This window comes from Saccopteryx leptura, chromosome 13 (assembly GCF_036850995.1).
Source record: "Saccopteryx leptura isolate mSacLep1 chromosome 13, mSacLep1_pri_phased_curated, whole genome shotgun sequence".
NCBI classification, from domain to species: Eukaryota; Metazoa; Chordata; class Mammalia; order Chiroptera; family Emballonuridae; genus Saccopteryx; species Saccopteryx leptura.
Window position 1 is genome coordinate 6,903,262 of NC_089515.1, and position 19,001 is coordinate 6,922,262.

The 19,001-nt window shown below is 60.6% G+C and overlaps 1 protein-coding gene across 1 annotated transcript in view; it reads right to left on the reverse strand.

The window, feature by feature from the left end:
* The window catches only part of LHPP (phospholysine phosphohistidine inorganic pyrophosphate phosphatase), a 97,416-nt gene that overhangs the window by 41,072 nt on the left and 37,343 nt on the right, over nt 1-19,001 (reverse strand). Inside the window, exon 6 of the mRNA XM_066355492.1 lies at nt 18,767-18,858. Coding sequence (XP_066211589.1) covers nt 18,767-18,858 — 92 coding nt within the window. The remainder of the gene's footprint in view (nt 1-18,766; nt 18,859-19,001) is intronic.

Here is a 19,001-nt window from a genome sequence, read left to right on the forward strand (position 1 = left end):
AGGGCTCAGCTACCAAGAGCCCTCGGCCCTGCAGCTGCCTGAGGGCAGAAGCGACAAAGCACAGGTCAGGAGAGGGCACCAAGACAAGATGTTGGTGTCAACAGGGAACCAGGCTCGCTCAGCCAGTAAGGAAGCCCCCTTGCCAGAGGTGTGCGAGCCCAGCCTGCAGGCCCGAAGAGGAGAGTCCAGCGCCCGGGCCTCGGAGGGGCTGGGCGCCCGGCCATCAGCCCTGCTCGCCAAGGCCGGGACATCTGTGCCACCCCCTCCCTGCAAGGCCAGTGATCACCATGCCAGACTGCAGAGACACAACTTGGTTTGATTTAATCCTCGAAACACCTGATGAAGTTGGTATTATCACCCCCATTTGCAGGAGAGAAAAGCAAGCCTATGAGAGTTAGTCACTTGCCCCGAAGTGCCCGGTCAGGCAGTGATGGAGCCACGAATGCAACCTGGGCCCCTGACTCGACAGACCACGTGCTTGAGTGCTGCCCAAGGCCAACCCGCCTGGCAGACCCTTCCACGGATGAAGGTCCCCTTCCTGCAAAGCCCACTAGTGGACAGACCACCGTAGGAATCCCATATACTGTGCTCCACTTCGAGGAAGGGAGCACCAAATGGTCTCATCTCTGAATTTTTAAGTTTACAAATATGACTAGAGCTAAAACAAAAGAAACAAAAGAAAATGACAACCAGAAAGCTTTTTTCCAGAACCAGGGCTCGGAAACTGGGAGTTCCTTCCTTTCATCTAAACTTCTGAATTTAGCAGATAAGGTTCATTCAGCACAAGGCTTTCATGTCCACGATGCGTGGCTGGGAAACTGTCTGGAGGGCGTATCTAATTACACTGGATGTTCACAGTAGACTTAGGAGTTCCGTTTGGGCCTCAACACGATCACTGCCATCGCTACTTAAAAGTGAAAAGAAGTCACGTGTTTTCAAGGTGCCTCCGTTTATTCTAGAACGTCCCCCTTTCTCCATTCTGTCTGAATCAGGAAGGCTTCAAGGCCACCAGCCCTGGCCTGTGCGAAGGCCACACACAGCAGAAAGAGCCACCTCACCCTCTGGGCCGGGTTCTGACTGGGGCACCCAGGGCTGGTGGCCGTTTGCTGATCTCAGCTCCGGTCTGTCACTCGGAGCTCCTTTTCCCCCTCCCCACCGGCCTGCGCCCCCTCCCACCAGCCACTCAGGCCTCCAATTCTGCCACCTCCCTGACACCCCTGTCCCTACCACCCTTCCAGCCTGCTAGTCTACAGCTCTGGACTGAAATGCTGTCTGACTGAATGATAGGATGTCTGGTATTTGTATCAATTCGTGCTCCACAGGCCTGGCTGACAGGGATTGTAACAAAGTACCACACACGCTGGGCTCCAGAGCCAGGAATGCCTCCTCTCACGTCCTGGGCCAGAACAAGTCTGAGATCAAGGTGCAGGTGGGCTGCGCTCCCCCCTCTGCAGCCTCTAGGGGAGGGTCCCTCCTGCCTCCTTTGCGCCTGGCTGACCCCCGCGCTCTTTGGCTCGGGGCTGCCTCGCTCCAGCCTCTGCTTCTGTCTTCACGAAGCCATCTCCTCCTCCTTGTCTGTCCCGGTGTCTCTTCTCTTTGCACTAGGATGCCAGTCACAATGCATCAAGGGCCCACTACTCCGGAATAACATCACTGTAACTAATGAAGAAATCGGGTAGCAACCCTATTTCAAAACAAGGTCCTATTCACAGGTACAGGGGGTCAGGGCTCTAAGCTCTCTCTTGGGGAACACAGCTCAGCCCAGGACGCCAGGGCACACTGTCTCCTGGGTTCCCCACAGCCTTCAGCCCTGCTTACAGGCCAGGTTGGCAGAGGCCCTCCAAGAAACGTCTTCTGGATCTGGACAGGGGCGAGAACGAGCCTGGCCGGCCGCGGGCAGCCGTGGCAGAGCTGTGGGCAGGGGAGCGGCAGAGCGGAGCCGAACGCCCTGAAGGCAGACCTGGCCGCGGGGTCAGGATGGTAGGGGGGATGGCGGAGGCAAAGCCCAGCTTCCCAGCTCCCGCACCCCAACTCTGCAAGGGCGTGGTGAACGGGCCCGTCCTGAGGCGGGAATCACAGCTGGCTGAGCCCACTGTGACAATCTCATGGCCTTTGGCCAGGTGCTGCCTTCTCCAGAACTCCATCAACAGGCGTGGTCACGTGATCCAGATCTTCACGGTGACCACCCGCACCTCCACGTTCTTCATGCCTCACCGCCCACGGGGTGGCAGGGGACATGTAAGATCTGCGTGGTGTGCCCTGGCCAGTTGGCTCAGCGGTAGAGCGTCAGCCTGGCGTGCAGGGGACCCGGGTTCGATTCCCGGCCAGGGCACATAGGAGAGGCGCCCATTTGCTTCTCCACCCCCCCCTCCCGCAGCCAAGGCTCCATTGGAGCAAAGATGGCCCGGGCGCTGGGGATGGCTCCTTGGCCTCTGCCCCAGGCACTAGAGTGGCTCTGGTCACGGCAGAGCGACGCCCCGGAGGGGCAGAGCATCGCCCCCTGGTGGGCAGAGCGTCGCCCCTGGTGGGGCATGCCGGGTGTATCCCGGTCGGGCGCATGCAGGAGTCTGTCTGACTGTCTCTCCCCGTTTCCAGCTTCAGAAAAAGACAAAAATAAATAAATAAATAAATAAATAAATAAAAATAATAATAAAAAAAAGATCTGCGTGGTGGGCCCCACCCCTGGCACCAGGGTGGGAGGCTCTGGTGGGTAACCCAGGAAGGGGGAACTGGGTGGCTGTGCCCAGACGAGGGCTCAGTCAGAGCAGTGGGTTGAGGACCCTGACAAGCCCTAGGAGGGGCTTTTCGTCCATGGCCTGTGGGTCACACGCTCCACCTGAGCCCGCCCACAGCCCACGTCTCCATTCTGTGGGTGCACACATTTGGGAGCACAGACCCACACACGTGTACAATAGGGCAAAATGAGCCCCAGAGCTTTTGTTTACGATGCCGCTGAAATTGCTCACCCAGCTGACAGCGCCACAGTCTTGGGTCATATCAGCCCCCCACCCCCCACCCCAGGGCAGTGGCACAGACACAGAGCGGAGAACGGGGCGCCTGCCCCTGGGGCCCGTCCTCACGCTGGCCACCTGGCTCTCTGGCTTCAGTTTCTTCATCTGTGAAGTGGGGGCAGTGTGATGGGTGAGAGAAGGCCCAGCCATGACCTCTTACGGGCAGGGCCTGTGATAGCATCTCTCCCTGGAGCTGAGGAAGGCTTAGGGGGTCTCTGGGCTCACGGCGTCTGTTCCAGGCCTGGGCTGGGCAGGGAGGCAGCTCAGGCCCCGCTGGCGCCAACAGCCTTCAACAGGGTCGGGCCTTCCCCTCGCCCAGCTGCACGACCCACTCTGGGCTGGACACGCCTGCCACCCACTCTCTGGGGCTCCAACCCATGCTGCCTCCCCCACCCAGGACCCCACTTGGCAACAACAAGCAGCTCTGCCCTTGTGGCAGGCTGACACCTCCAACATCTTCCTGGTCAGTGTGTTCCCAGAAGCTCTTAAAGAGACAGAGGGCAGGTGGGGAAACTGAGTCCGGGCAGGCTGAGCAGGCTGCAGTCAGGAGCTGCAGTCAGGGCTGCAGTCAGGAGCTGCAGTCAGGAGCTGCAGTCAGGAGCTGCAGTCAGGAGCTGCAGTCAGACAGCAGTCAGGAGCTGCAGTCGGGAGCTGCAGTCGGGAGCTGCAGTCAGGAGCTGCAGTCAGGGCTGCAGTCAGGAGCTGCAGTCAGGACTGCAGTCAGGAGCTGCAGTCGGGGCTGCAGTCAGGAGCTGCAGTCAGGAGCTGCAGTCAGGAGCTGCAGTCGGGGCTGCAGTCAGGAGCTGCAGTCAGGAGCTGCAGTCAGACAGCAGTCAGGAGCTGCAGTCGGGAGCTGCAGTCAGGAGCTGCAGTCAGGGCTGCAGTCAGGAGCTGCAGTCAGGAGCTGCAGTCAGGGCTGCAGTCAGGAGCTGCAGTCAGGGCTGCAGTCAGGAGCTGCAGTCAGGAGCTGCAGTCGGGGCTGCAGTCAGACACAGCTGGATGGACCCCAGCTCCGCCAGGTCGTTACCAAACGGCTCTGCTGTGCACATTCCTCACTGGAAACCCAGACAACTCGACTCACCCACAGGCTGCTGCACAGGGGAAAACGCGCTTGTGCCTGACCCACAGGCTGCTGCACAGGGGAAAACGCGCTTGTGCCTGACCCACAGGCTGCTGCACAGGGGAAAACGCGCTTGTGCCTGACCCACAGGCTGCTGCACAGGGGAAAACGCGCTTGTGCCTGACCCACAGGCTGCTGCACAGGGGAAAACGCGCTTGTGCCTGACCCACAGGCTGCTGCACAGGGGAAAACGCGCTTGTGCCTGACCCACAGGCTGCTGCACAGGGGAAAACGCGCTTGTGCCTGACCCACAGGCTGCTGCACAGGGGAAAACGCGCTTGTGCCTGACCCACAGGCTGCTGCACAGGGGAAAACGCGCTTGTGCCTGACCCACAGGCTGCTGCACAGGGGAAAACGCGCTTGTGCCTGACCCACAGGCTGCTGCACAGGGGAAAACGCGCTTGTGCCTGACCCACAGGCTGCTGCACAGGGGAAAACGCGCTTGTGCCTGACCCACAGGCTGCTGCACAGGGGAAAACGCGCTTGTGCCTGCACCTGGTGGGTGCTGGGTTATTCTAAAAGCGTGGCGAATACCTTTGTTACCAGAAAGGGCAGGAGGCCCAGGCTGCCACCTGGCAGTCCCCAGCAGAGCGGTCAGGTACCCAGCCCCTCGGGGCTCAATCTGTCCACCTCTCAGCCTCAAAGGGCTGCCAACAGCTTCCAACCTGACCCCTCGAGGGCCACTGTCCAGACTGATCCCTGCTGGATTTGTCCCCATTAACCTGGGCTCAGAACTGGGACACAGGACTTGGTTTTAAATAGCTCAAGTTCCCAATGGGCTTCTGCCCAACGGGGGCCTGTCCCACTTCCTGTCTTCAAAGCGTCCCTTCCAGAGTGGCACCAAAGCTCACCCTGCTCCTGTGCCCTCCACTCCCAGCCCTGCCAGTCCACAGCCTCCCCGGCCCTCGGCTCACAGAACCCTCTGGGAAACCTGCTTTGGCTCTGGGGCACCGGCTGGTTCCTCTTCCTGCCCCGTCCTGCCCATGTCCTGCCCCGTCCTGCCCATGTCCTGCCCCATCCTGCCCTGTCCTCCCCGTCCTCCCCATGTCCTGCTCCGTCCCGCCTCGTCCTGCCCCGTCCTGCCCATGTCCTGCCCTGTCCTCCCCATCCTGCCCCGTCCTGCCCATGTCCTGCCCTATCCTGCCCCATCCCGCCCCATCCTGCCCTGTCCTCCCCGTCCTGCCCCGTCCTGCCCATGTCCTGCTCCGTCCCGCCCCGTCCTGCCTCGTCCTGCCCCGTCCTGCCTCGTCCTGCCCATGTCCTGCCCTGTCCTGCCCCGTCCTGCCCCGTCCTGCCCCGTCCTGCCCTGTCCTGCCTCGTCCTGCCTCATCCTGCCCTGTCCTGCCCCGTCCTGCCTCGTCCTGCCTCGTCCTGCCCCGTCCTGCCCTGTCCTGCCCCATCCTGCCTCGTCCTGCCCCGTCCTGCCTCATCCTGCCCCGTCCTGCCCCGTCCTGCCCCGTCCTGCCCCGTCCTGCCTCGTCCCGCCCTGTCCTGCCCCGTCCTGCCTCGTCCTGCCCTGTCCTGCCCCATCCTTCCCACGGCCAGCAGGGCCAGGGCCTCCGTCAGGCAAGCAGAGCGGAGCTAGGACAGTGGGAGGCACTCACGAGCTTCTATCCGGCCCCACCAGGCTCTATCTGGGGTGGCCACAGGGGCTGCACAGGAGTTTATTTTAAACAATTCCATGTCAAAACACTGATGCTTCCTCTTTACTCACGGGTTCCAAACAGGTTGAGCCCTGAGCCCTCTCCTCCCTCCGGCTGACTGTGCCACCCCGGACGCAGCATCTGTGAGACCCCGAGGCCTCCAGGACCCTCAAGGAGGAGCCCATGTGCTAGGCGTGGAGGGCCGGGTGGGAGCCCAGCCTCCTCTGTGCAGGGCCGCTGGGGATTCTGGGGATGCCTGCCCTCAGGCCTGTTCCGTGCTTTTGAAGCAGAACCTTCCACCTGACCCCGCAATTTGCAAGGAACCCCAATATAGATGAGAGCCGGTCCTGCTGAATGAGGGCAGGGCCCACCTCTGTCCCCCCTCATTCTCCTGAGGGGCCAGCGCAGAACTGGGGCTTGGGGCCCCCAGCCTAAGGACCCTGAGCCAACCCTGCTCTCAGACCTGGGGCTCTGAGCCCCTTGGCCACCAGCCCCCGGCCCCAGCCCAGCAGAACCACACAGCCTGGGCCCCTGGAGGCCAACAGGATTTAAAAATCCGCCAGACCAAGACAGTGCAGAACCCAACAGAGAGAGGACTTGCAGGTGACCCTGCTCACGCCGGAGCAGATTCCCGGGGCTCAGAGGTGGGCTCTCACCAGCTCGGTGACCTCGGAGGGGCACCTGGCAGCGCTGACGTACGGTGAGTTAACCATCCCATCCGGTTGGTTTAAGGGTAAACGAGCTAATGGAGTGATCTCTGGTAGAGTAGGTCCTGTGTCTGCCGTTGGCACAGTTAGTGTTCTACCAACAACCTTAGGAAGGGGACACATTGCTACCCACACCTACAGTGGGGGAGCTGAGGCACAGAGAGGTTGAGTAACCAGCCTGTGGCCACACAGCTGAGCTGGAATCCACACCTGGGCCATGGGTCCCAGAGCCTGTGTCCCTAACCACTGGGCTTCGAAGACCAAGAGAAAACATTTCCTACAGAGAAACCTTCCAGAGAGATGGAGTTCAGGGCCCAAGAGAAAATCCCCAGATCCTGTGTAAGTCTTTATTTGGGACCATTTGTAAGACCTCATTGCTAATTGATACAGCTGGGTCAATGAGCTTGTCCCAAGCCCAGGTGAACCAGAGCCAACCTACAGACAGTGCCAGGACCCATGAGATCTCGGTCAGGCACCAGGGAGGGAACCGGGCTCATCGCGGGCTCACCTGTAGCTGACCTCACAGCATCTCTGTTACAGACAGGCATGGGCACAGAGAGGTAAAGTAGCCCATGCGGGGTCACATGCCAGCTGGCAGCTCAGGTTGGCCTATCCCCTGCCAGACTCCACAGCTCAGGCCTGCCCCTGGCCCCTGGCCCCGAGCCAGGGCTGGTCAGGCTGAGAGCACTCAGGCCTCACGTCCACTCCGCTGCAGCTCCCCCCTCCCCCACCCACCATCAACTCTCGCACAGCCTCACGTACAGGGGACTCAAAAATATCAGAGGAAACACTGCTCAGGAGGAGGAAGACCCGGCTGACTCAGCTCCTGTCGCCAGGTGCCCGTGAGGGACACCTGCTCCTGTGACACAGGTGCCCACGCTGCGGGCCTCCCCTGCAGCCCACCAGCCCTCAGTCAGCCTCCAGGATGTCTGTCACCGGGCTCTCCCCTCCCAGCTCTCCCCCCCGTGTCCTAAACCCCAATGCCCAAACTCTGTCCTTCAGAGCCGACAGCATGCCTGCACACAGTAGGTCATCGACCAAAGCAGACAAAATCCCTGCTGCCACCTCTACCCTGTATGCCTCATCCCCAGCATTCTGCGCCTCACCAAGTCCTCCATGAGCACCCTTAAGTCCTGCAGGCCACAGTCTGTGCCCGGCATTGAGCTGCGGACCCTCCAGGCCACGGGTCTCGTTTATCTAGTCCCCCCCACACCGCTGAGCCCCCAGCAGGTGCCTGCGAAGCTGAGCTGCCTTTCAGATACATTCTGGGTTGGAGGAGCAGGAGGCCTGCGCAGGAGTGGGACGTGTCTCCTTGCATGGGGACCAGGGAGTCTGACAGCAGCTCCCCCCATGCAGTAGGCCTGGATATGGTCAATGCTGCCCTATTTAAGGACAAGTGCACTATCCTTCTGGGAGAGGTTGGTTCTGTGGCATGCCAGGCTTTGCCAGGCTGCCACATTGCGGGGACCACAAAATTGGCAAAGACCCAGTCCCATCAGTCAAGGAGGGAGAGAGCAGGTAGACAGATGAGCCAACAAGGCCTGGGGTCTTCCTTTCTCCCTGTGGCAGCACAGCCTGAGCCCCCCACCCGTCAGGCATGGGAGGGGGACCAGGGCCCCGGGGAAGGAGAGTTTTGGGGCAGTGGGCGTGGATGGCAGTCCAGCAGGAGCAGGTGCCCGGCAGCCCAGCGAGATCAGAGCTTGTCGGCACACGAGTGACCCAAGCAAATAAGCAGAGAGAGGGTAATGTGGAGCAGGGCCCTCTGCTGGAGGAGGAAGAGGCCCGTCAGCGGAGGCAGAGGTTGGGCTGAGCCCTGTGGGGCTGCACTGGAGTCAGGGGCACTGGTGTGAACTCACAGTGGTCGGTAGTTACTTAGGTATGGAGAGACAGACGTGCGGATGGATGTGTCCGTCACGCGTGTACATGCCTGAGCACGTTTCCTGCCGCTGCCCACAGAGAGGGTCTGAGAGCAGTGACACCCAGAGGCAATATGAGGACACTTAGTGCCCCAGCCTTTGATTATAAATATCACTTTCCACTAAAAGGAAGAGGGGCTGACTCCCGGGCTGAGACAAAGGCAGAACATGAAGAGCCTGAAACATCTTTATTTTGTGCCAGAAAGAAAGAAAGGGCTCAAGAACAGTGGGGATGTGTCCATAGGGTGCGGGTCCAGCCTGGATGGGGGGGGGGATCACTGGCCAGTTTGGGTACCACCTAAGCATCAAAATAAACTATGATAGCAATGGACTAAACCCACTGAACTAAACAGGACTCCAGGAGCCCGCATTGGTGTAAGTAAATAACGGGGAGCTGCCTGACCAGGCAGGGGTGCAGCGGATAGACCGTCGGACTGGGATACGGAGGACCTAGGTTCGAGAGCCCGAGGTCACCAGCTTGAGCGTGGGCTCATCTGGTTTGAGCAAGGCTCACCAGCTTGGACCCAAGGTCGCTGGCTTGAGCAAGGGGTTACTCAGTCTGCTGTAGCCCCACGGTCAAGGCACATAGGAGAAATCGATCAATGAACAACTAAGGAGCCTCAATTGATGTTTCTCATCTCCCTCCCTTCCTGTCTGTCTGTCCTTATCTGTCCCTCTCTCTGACTCTGTTTCTGCCACAAAAAAAAAAAAAAGAAAGGAAAAAGTATATAACCGGGAGCAGAGAGCGTTCTTTGTTGCAGTTGAATATCAATAGCAACTGTAAGAACTAATGACTGAAGTACTCAGCAACCGTCGCAGAAATAACCGATTTCAACCAGAGGATGAAGGCGGGGTGAGGGGCGGGATTTGACAGTCTCCAAGTCTCCCCTTACAAACACTGAGCAAGAAGACCGGTGCCTTTGCAGCACTACATGGCCCTGGTGTGGGAGCCAGCACAGACCGCAGCTGGCTACCGATTACCCTTGACCTCAAGTAGCACCCCCCCTCTGCCAGTCTTGGCTCCCCTATGGAGCCGGAGGGGCCCTCCGGGGTTCCAGGTGGGAGAACTCGGGAGCCCCATCAACAGGAAAGGCCTCAAACACAGCCGGGCCCACGCAAGGCAGGGAGCACGGCATGAGCAATAGGGCCTGGTGGCCAGGCAGGGTCGGGAGGGCGGGGTGCGGGAGGGTTGCCTTCTCCAGGGAGACCGGGTCTTCCGGGCGCAGGGACTGCTGGGAGCCCCACGCTGCCAGCACGGGAGCGCGTGGTTCTCAGGCCCCGCCCGGAGGAGGTGCCGCAGGGGATGGAAAGGCGCAAAGGAGGCTGCGCGGCCCAGCTCATCCATCTGCTCTAGATGCTGGGATCTCGCTGCACGCACCTCTTCTTTCTCCACGCCCCACCGACCGCTCCCACGCGTGGTGGTGGTGGTGGTGGGGGGAGGTGAGTCTGGGGTGGGCAGGCTCTGCAGGCACCCATCCTGTGCTCCTGCAGCTGGGATCCCTCCCTTAAGGGGGCCACCCTGCCACAAGTCTAAGTGCGCACGTGAGTGTGTGTGCACAGGAGTGTGCGTGCATGTGTGTATGCAAGGTGGGGTGCTGGACCTGGGTGTGAGTGTGGGCCATCATGAGGCCACAGCCCTGGCCAGACTCGCAGAGGCAGGGCCCACAGGGCCAGTTTGCCTCCGGCCAGGCAGAAGCACCCAGCAATTGCGGGGGCGGGGGCTGGGGGGGGGGGGACGGAAGGCGGTGCTGCCCGTGCAGGGTGCTGCCCATGCTGGCCAGCCGCTGGGGTGTGCATCCTGGCCCCATAGGTTTTGACCAGCTGGGCCTATCGGGGACCTGGCAGCAAGGTGCCCCCTAGTGGCCGCAGCCAAAAGCAGTGTGAAGAAGGGAGCAGGAAGGATGTTGACCCTAGGGCCTGGAAGCCAGGCACGAGGAAGGGCAGGGGGTGGGGACGGAAGGGAGCACGAGGGGGAGAAAACAGGAGATGTGGGTTCCCCTGGGATTCTTCCCCAGAACAGGAGGTCTTGTGGCTGACCCACGCCCCTGCCCAGTCCTGCTGGGTCTTCACCGGGCCTGTCCCTCCCCTGGTGTCAGAGGTATCCTCTCAGATGGCACAAGGCAGGTGGGCTCAGACTGGCTTCATGTGTCAGGTCCAGGTCGACCCAGGGAACCTCCAGTCCCCCTTGCCACCACCTCTCCCCAGCTACGGCCCAAGACACGCCCTGACCCCATCCTGGGGTCTGCAAGTGCAGACAATGGCCCCAGGCACCCGTCCTGTGCTCCTGCAGCTGGGATCCCTCCCTTAGGGGGCCACCCTGCCACAAGTCTAAGTGTGCACGTCAGTGTGTGCACAGGAGTGCGTGCTCGTGTGTGTGCAAAGTGGTGTGCAGGACCTGGGTGTGAGTGTGGGACAACATGAGGCCACAGCCCTGCTGCCCAGGGGAGAAGGGATGCTGTGGGGAAGGCTCCCGGGTGCAGGGACCAGAGCCCCTCACCCTGGCCCCTCCTGGAGGCACCTCGGAGGGTGCTGACCCTGCCTTTGGCCATGTCCTTGCAAGTAAGGGGCGGCAGAAGGGAGGCTTGCCGGTCAGCCGGGCTGCAGCTGTGGCGTGTCCATAAAGGGAGGTCCATTTTCTGCCTCAGCCTTGCGTGTGAGAAGTGGCCCGGGCCGGGCATCCGGGCTCGGGTTAGAGTGCTGCGCAGGCCCAGGAGCGCTGGGGTGCCCGAGTGCTTTCTGTTTGTAAACCAACTTCTCTCCTTAAGAATCCTGCAAATTCACAAACCTTCCAGGGGAAGGGCGATGCAAGTGTAGTTAAAAAAAGAACTGTTCTGCTAAGTGCTACCCTTGCATCATAAACTATTTAGAAGACACCCAAAGATGCAGGTGTAACCCATCGTCTGCAACAAGGGGTGTCTTTCCTTCCAGCCTCTTTGCTCCTCACACACCCCTGCGCACCTGCATGCAGACCCAGCGCTCTCACACTGGGCTCCAGCTCACAGCCTGTGACCCAGAGGGGGAGGTCACAGAGCAGGTGCAAGCCGGGGCTTGATGACAGCACCCATGCCCTGCCCTGTCTGGGCCTCAGTTTCCACATCTGCAAATGGCAGCGGTGACACTGAAATCTCGGAGTCTATCAGTGGGGAGGCAGGACCAGCCTCGCAGGTGGTCCTAGGAACCAGAGGTACAGAAACGACCTGGCACCCACGGGTGCTCGTTAACTGTCACCAGACCCTTTGCTAGGTGGTCGGAGGCTTTACTTAGCCCTGGCCCCTGAGGTCCCTTCCTCAGCCTCCCAGCAGGAAGTCTGCCAGCCCCTGAGGCTCATCTCTAGTGACAAGGACTCACCCCTCTCAGGGCAGCCCATTCTATTTTGAAACAGCTCGGACACACGTTCACAGGCAGTTTCCTGTGAGGTTAGATGGGGTCGCTTCCAGCACTTGCCAGGGCCCGCAGAAGGCCAGCTGTGGTGTGAGCCAAAGGCCACCATGGAGGTCTCTCTCTGGCCCCGGCAAAGGGCTGCAGGGGGCCTGGGCCTGGCACAGCACATACCCGTTTGTGTAAAGAAAGCAGGACCCGGGGAGGGCTCCCCAGTGGGCACAAGGCAGCAAGAAGCCCAGGTGGCTGACCAGCCAGGGACAGGGAGGGGCTGTCTGGCCCCATCTCCCCATTCCACATGTGCCTCCTGCATTGCTAACAAAAGTGCCAATTCATCGGCCTACCTGATAAAAAGGCCGGAGGTGAGGCCGGCTTCAGACAGAGCTGGGTCCAGGTACACAAACAATGTGTCTGGGGTCTCTGTCTGCCTCAAGGCTCTGCCCTCCTGCTTGGTGGCTTCCCCTTCGGGCAGGCTTTCCCCTGGGGTGACAGAGATGGCCACTGGTACTTCTCAGCTTGTATTTCGCTGGCCACTTTCCTCGGGGCTCTGGAAAATCCTGGGCCAGCTCATTGGCCTGACTCAGATCACATGCCCATCACTGTGGCCAGGAGCTCTGTGTGTTCCAGACTGGCTAAGCCTGAGTCCCATGCCCGGGCCTGTGGCCCTGTGGGGGCTGGGGGTGCAGGAGGATGACCCCAAAAGAACACAGGGACCACACTCAGAGCAGGCACAAACGGTGCCCCTACCCCCTTCTAACCATGCATTTGGAAGACCAAGGACCACTGTAATAGCTAAGGTTTTTCACTCCAAAGAAGAATTTTGGCCCCTTTTGGGGCATCACCCCCTGCTGGGAACGCCTGGGCTAAATGAGAGGCCAGACTCTGCCGGGGCTGAGACCCTCGGCCCACAGGTGAGGGGTAGAAGAGGCGGCTGGGCCTGGGCTCACACTGCCCCCCACACCACCACCTGTGGGCCGAGCAGTCAGCTCAGCTGCCCAGGGAAGGGAAGGGCCCGACCGCGGCAGGGGCATGTGGGGCCGCCCGCTTCGGCCGCTGGCAGACAGGAGAGCGGGACACTGGCAGAGCGGTCGGCAGGCCAGCAGGTGCCCGGGAAGGGCCTGGTCCTCACTCTCCAGAAGGGTCCTGGTTGTGGGTTTAGCTGCTGGTTCACTACTGCCCCTCCCCACGAGAAAAAAGAAAGCCCTGGGGGACAAGGGACCCTGTCATTTTCCCCTGACACCCAGTAGGTGCTCTGCAGATATTTGGGAAGGGAGAGGGGAGGGGAGGAGAGTGGCACATCAACACAGGCGTTCCCTTCCCACAGCACAGATGAACCGCAGCCCAGAGACAACCACGTGTGGTGTGAGGAACAGAAGTAAGAACTGTGTCCGGGTGTGTCTGCGAGGGTGGGGGAGGGGCATGAGCCACCCTTTCCGTCTTCATTTTTTTCCAGGGAAGATGCAGAAATCAGAGACCCCATCAGTGGATCAAAACAGTACCTTCCCTGCGGTATTAGAAAACAGTGGCAACAATAAAAAGCTTTGAGGATGCCCCCGACCCCTGGACTGATTTGTGCCCATAGCACTGGCCACCCCTGAGCCACAACCCTGCAGGAAGAGGCTGTCCCCAGATCTCAGAGGGGCTGCCCCAGCAGGCAGCCTCTGGCAGCCCTCAGGGGCATGAGGAGGGCCCGAGTGGCCAAGGTTCACGTCGGGGTTGAGACCATTCCGGGCAGGCCACAGCTGCTGCCGCCCCCTCAGTGAGCACGGTGTCCCCTTCTCTGACACGCTGTGGCCGGACAGAGCTGCCCAGATATGCCTGGCAACCCCCCCCCCCCCGCCCACCTCCACCCAGGAGGCAAAGGGAAGGCTCAGGTTTACCCGGCTCTAACCACAAAGGGCAGCAAAGATGTGACTTCTGGGGCTGCCACCTGTCACCTCCCTCTGCCAGGCCCTTGAGTGGAGTCAGGTGCCCGACTTCAGGGCCTGCCCTGGGCTGGACCCTGCTAATGTCACAGCTCATCTCCACATAGCTCCTTTCCTTGGGCATGAGGGAGGGGGCCAGGAGGGAGGGACCAGTGCTGTCCTGCGAGCCCCGTGGTAGTCACTCTGGTTTGGTGAGAACTGGCCCTGGCTCAGAACTGCGCTGGCCTCACTCTGACCACAGCAACTGCCGAAAAATTAACACCCAGTTCACTCACTTCCCTCAAACACCACCTGGCACTAGAAGAAAATTCTATTTCATTCCAAACAGAAACCAGAGCCTCTTACAGGAAAAACAAAGTCAGTGGCAGCAAAGCTGCGGGACGCAGTCAAGGGCTGACGTCTTGGCAGCAGCTGTCCCAGGCCGGTCGATCGGGCTCTGGGTGGTTCCGACCCAGCCCCCATTCCCACCGCCCAGCTCTCTGCTCCCTCACCATCCAGGCTCGGGTACGGTGGCTGGGACCCGGAGGCCATTGGCTGCCCTGCTGAGTGGAAGGTCCCCACCGGCACAGGGGCCCCACCTGAGCGTGGAAGCAAATGGACACTGAGCCCCAGCCCAGGCGGGACCCTCGCAGGACATCCGGAAGCCCAGACCCAAGAGAGGCTCCCTCTCGAGTCCAAAAGGGCAAACTGCTTGTGAAGAACATCCTGGGCTGTAAGAGACCTGCCGCCCGAGTGAGTGACACACGGGGGACAATCAAGTGCAGGCACCAAGCAGAGGGCTCGTTGACGCGGCTGGCGTGGGGCGCCTCGGGCAGTGACATCTGCCACTGTGTGTAAGGCAGGGTGCCAGCCGGCGTGGGGCGCCTCGGGCAGTGACATCTGCCACTGTGTGTAAGGCAGGGTGCCAGCCGCAGCGCGCCGCGCGGGATAGAGGGCAGTGAGGGGGCAGCACCGCCCGTTTCAGACGTTCCTCACGCGCTGGGGACACACGACACCCTGATCCCGGGAGGAACATCTCCTGTCTGAATCACTAGGACAGGAGGACCCAGGGCTGGGATACAGACTTGGCCCATTTCTGTAGAATTTGCCCACGAAAGCAGGATGTTCCCAGGAGGAAAAAGGTGACAGCAAAGTGCTTCAGCTCAGTCTTTGCATCAGCTCGCTGGGGAGCCTCCGGCAAGGCCATCTCTCTGAACAGGCCCTCGAAGCACCCACAGGGTCTCCAGAGCTCCCAGGGACCACATGGGCACAGGGCCCCTGGTGGAGGAAAGGCCCTGCTCCATTTGGGGCCTGCGGTCACGGTGGGCCCTCGTGGGGCCTGGAGGAGCAGCGGCCGCCTGCCCTCAGGCGGGAAGGCCCTGCCAGCCGGCCCAGTGCGGCAGGCACGCCAGGGACAGGGCAGCTGGGGAGAACGCCCGGAGGGCCCTCACCTGGCTGCCAGGTGAGGGCCGCACCCTGTGGGGCTGGATGTCCCAACAGCGCAGGTATGAAAAGAAAGCTTTGTGCGGCTCTGCCTGTGACGGGTCACCTGCTGGGTGAGGTGTGTTTGCAGACTGTCTGCCCAGGGAGCCTCTCCCTGCTCCAGATGGCATTGCTGCGGGGACCCTGCCCCCTGGGGCAAAGCTCTGGGCCCCTCCTGGGAGCGGACTGAGCCTTCTTGCTGGGGCTCCTCTCGCTCAGGGCACCCTGTGTCCTCTTCCAGCGTGGAGGCTTCATCCTCTTCTCTGGGTGTTTTATGATCAGAGCAGGAAGAAGGCAGAGGGATGAAGGGTCAGGGGCAGATCTCAGCCGTGGGCAGGACCAAACCGTATCCACCCAGCAATGCTGTGGCCTCAGACACACAACCTGGCCCAGGCGCGTGCATGAGCACCTATGTGCGTGTGCACGAGTGTGCAAACTAGAAGACCTTGGCCCGAGGGGCCGCCTGCAGCAGGGCCACCAGGGGGACTGAGTCGCGCCCTCCACGCCCCCTCCCTTTCTAGCACCAGAGGCTCACCATGGGCTCACTCCCTGCCCGGCTGTCAGCCCCCGGTGCCTGTGACAGGGCCCTCCTCCACTCCCCTGGCTCTCCCAACTCAGCCAAGGCGAGACCAAAGCTGCCGACAAAGGACAGGTCCACGGGGCCTCCCGATGCCCTGCTGACCCACCCGTGGCCCTTGGCTCCTGCGAGGCCACTCGGGGAGGTCCAGACGAGAGGCCCAGCACAGACGCTGTCAGAACACCTGCACACACTGGACATGGCCACATTTGGTGGTGACATAGGATATCATGACCTTCAGATCTAGTGCTTCTAGCTCACACAGATGACCAGAGGGGTGGAGAGCTCTGGAGGTGGGCGGGGCCACCCTGGAAGGAGCTGGGTGCTGCTTGGGGGGCTGCAGGGGCGCCCCATGGGCCCAGTCGCCAGGATGCCCGCTGACTTCTGAGGCCTGTCACTAGCCTGAGCTGGCCACACACCTGCAGAGAGCGTGCACCATGCAGAGTGTCACGGAACCTCTGTGGATTTCCAGCCTCACAGGGGCCACAGAGCACACAGCTCCAACTGTCCAGCTGGGCCCTGCCCTGGCTAAGGTGTGGTCTGTGTGCCGAGAGTGCCCTCTGCTGGGAGAAGCAGGTGGTGCAGGGGCTGCACTGCCCCTGAGCCCTGAAGAGAGCCACAGAGGTAAGCTGGAACTTTCTAATAGCCACATTAACAAGAATAAAAACAAACGGTGAAGGTGACCTAAAAGGCCAGCATTTGTCACCAGTATGGAAAGTCACGAGTGAGCACTTTCTCACAGCTTTTCTCCCACCGTCTTTGAAAGCGTGCAGGTCTGTGCCCGTCCAGCGCCCGGCGGGTGCCAGGCTGCCACTGCAGCTCCGGCTCCCGTATGGGACAGCTGGACTCTAGACAGTGGCCGGCGGCAGGGAGGTGCCCGCCGGCTCTCACACACACAGGGTGTGATCCCCTGTCCTGCAGCACGGCCTCCCCTGGGTCCTTGGTGGATTCTTTGTTATTTTTACTGAGCTAAGCTCTTCCTCCCTCTGTCCCACATGCAAGAAAGGCAGATTTATGTCCTTACAAACAAATCAATCAAAAGGCGCAAAATTTTAAATGCCGCAAAGCAAAGGCAGGCTAGCTGCACCCTCTCCACCGGGGCCAGGCGGCTGTGCCCAGGAGGGAGCAAGATGGACGGCACCGCCATCACCCCACCTTTGCCCAGGGCTTGATGGACACCAGGTGTGAAACAGGGACCGACCACACAGACGGCAACTCCTTCGGGATTTAAAGTGTGATGAGGAACGGTCGTGGGAAGGTGCCACAAAGCATGGTTCAGGAAAATACCAGGTTATGAAATAACATCATCCCAGTTTTGTAAAAAGAAAGAAAAAACCCCACAATATATTAGTTACATTACCTACACGGAGAAGGCAGTCTGGAAAAATTGACAAATTGCTGATGGGGTTTTATCTCTCCAGGAAATGGGGTCGTTAGAGACTGAAAGCACGGGTCCGCGTGGGCCATGGCGAGACGCGGCCTCCCACCCATCCACCTGCACGCCCGTGGGCATCCCGGCGTGTGTGTGAACCTGCTTCGGAGGCCCGGCGAGCCTGAGGCATGCTTGAGGTCTGGGGCGAGGTCGGTTCATTCCCAGTTTACCCACGTGCAGCTTAGGCCGGCCAGAAAGACCCTGACAGAGGCCACACTTACCCGGGACAAGAACCCAGAAGAACTGCTATGTAGGAAACCTCACAGCTCTCACTTGCCACCGCCTCCTAAGCCACAGCACATGCTTTCAGTAAGGACGTGTCACCCCTGTGCCCATCGGTCAGCGACGCTACTGGCCAGGTTCCTGGTGGGGCGGCCCCATAGGCTGGGCAGCACCGTGCAACGGAGCATCACCCAAAGGGCGCCACATCCCGCTGCCCAGCAATGGGCAGAGGTGGGATCAGGGCCTCAGAGCCCCGGCCCGGCCTCTTGCACAGAATACTTATGAGGTTTTTGTGTGGGTATCTCTCTCTCCCTCACTGAGGGGACCCAGAAAACTCGCCTTTGAGAGCCTGGGGAAGAGAGAAGGTCCATACTTTAGGTGTTCCGGGGGCTTTAGGAGGGCGTCTGTGCCTGGGGGGGGGTCCAGGAGGTGGCTGGAGGGGACTGGGCTTCCTCCCTAACCTTGTGTCCCTCTATGGCCCCCAAATCCACTGATCCCTCGGATCTCTCACAGGAGCAGGCCTCACAGTGAGTCAGTTCCTCTCGCCTATTTCTCTGACTGTCTAAGCAGATCACTCGGGACAGATGCAGCGCCTCTCCGCTCCCAAACCCAGGAACCCCGGGTACCCATGATTTAACCACGTCTCTCTAGCACCCACAAAATTGTACTTCTCCGGTCAGCTGCAACGAAAACCCTCTAGAGCAGCGGTTCTCAACCTGTGGGTCGCGACCCCGGCGGGGGTCAAACGACCAAAACACGGGTCGCCTAAAGCAGCAAACAACACTCAGACGTCTAAGGTACTGTGAGCAGCCGAGCGAACCGGACCCTGGTCACCACAAGGCACCTCCACAGGCCTGCAAGACCCAACCCCAGACAGGCGTCCACCAGCAACTTACCTGAGACCAGACTGACCTTGGGCCCGAGGCCCTCTGTGTTCTCTGTCTCTCACATAACGGAGAAGGCGGAGCAGGAGAGGGAGGGTGACCAGGGGGACCGGGTGCACAGAAGCCCTAACCGCTGCCAGCGGCCAAGGACTGGGAGGAACATGGACCAAAGTCACCTGACTTGCTGCGGGCAGCACCAGGGATGGCCAGAGCCTTTGCGATTTTGTCCCCATGTGGCACACCCGCTCAAATCCGTTTTGAAACTCGGACCTGGTATCAAAAGCTGCCATTCGCCACCACCCTCTGCTGCAGAGGGCAGCCCAGCTGTCCTCAGAGGACAGTTGTGTAGAGGTCAGCGGATGCCCCCGCACTGCCCTGCCACGTGGGAGGAATGGCCCCCTTTATTCGGGACAGCGAAACAGAACGCAGACGAGGCCGCCCCAGGAGTTCGGGAGGAAGGCGGCGGGCACCCGCCCCGCGAGGCACTCACCTGAACTTCCCGGTCCGCACCTGCAGCGCTCTCATCCCACACCGCTGGGCACCACCCACGTCGAACAAGATGTCGTCTCCGATCATGACGGCCTGTCGTGCGGGGAAATGCAGAGCCCTGTCAGACGATTCAGCCCCGAGTTCCTTTCTCTTTGGTGACATAATAAATGGCTTGATTTGATGGGTAATCCCTGATCATACACAGTACAGGTGGCCGAATCATCAGCCTGATGATT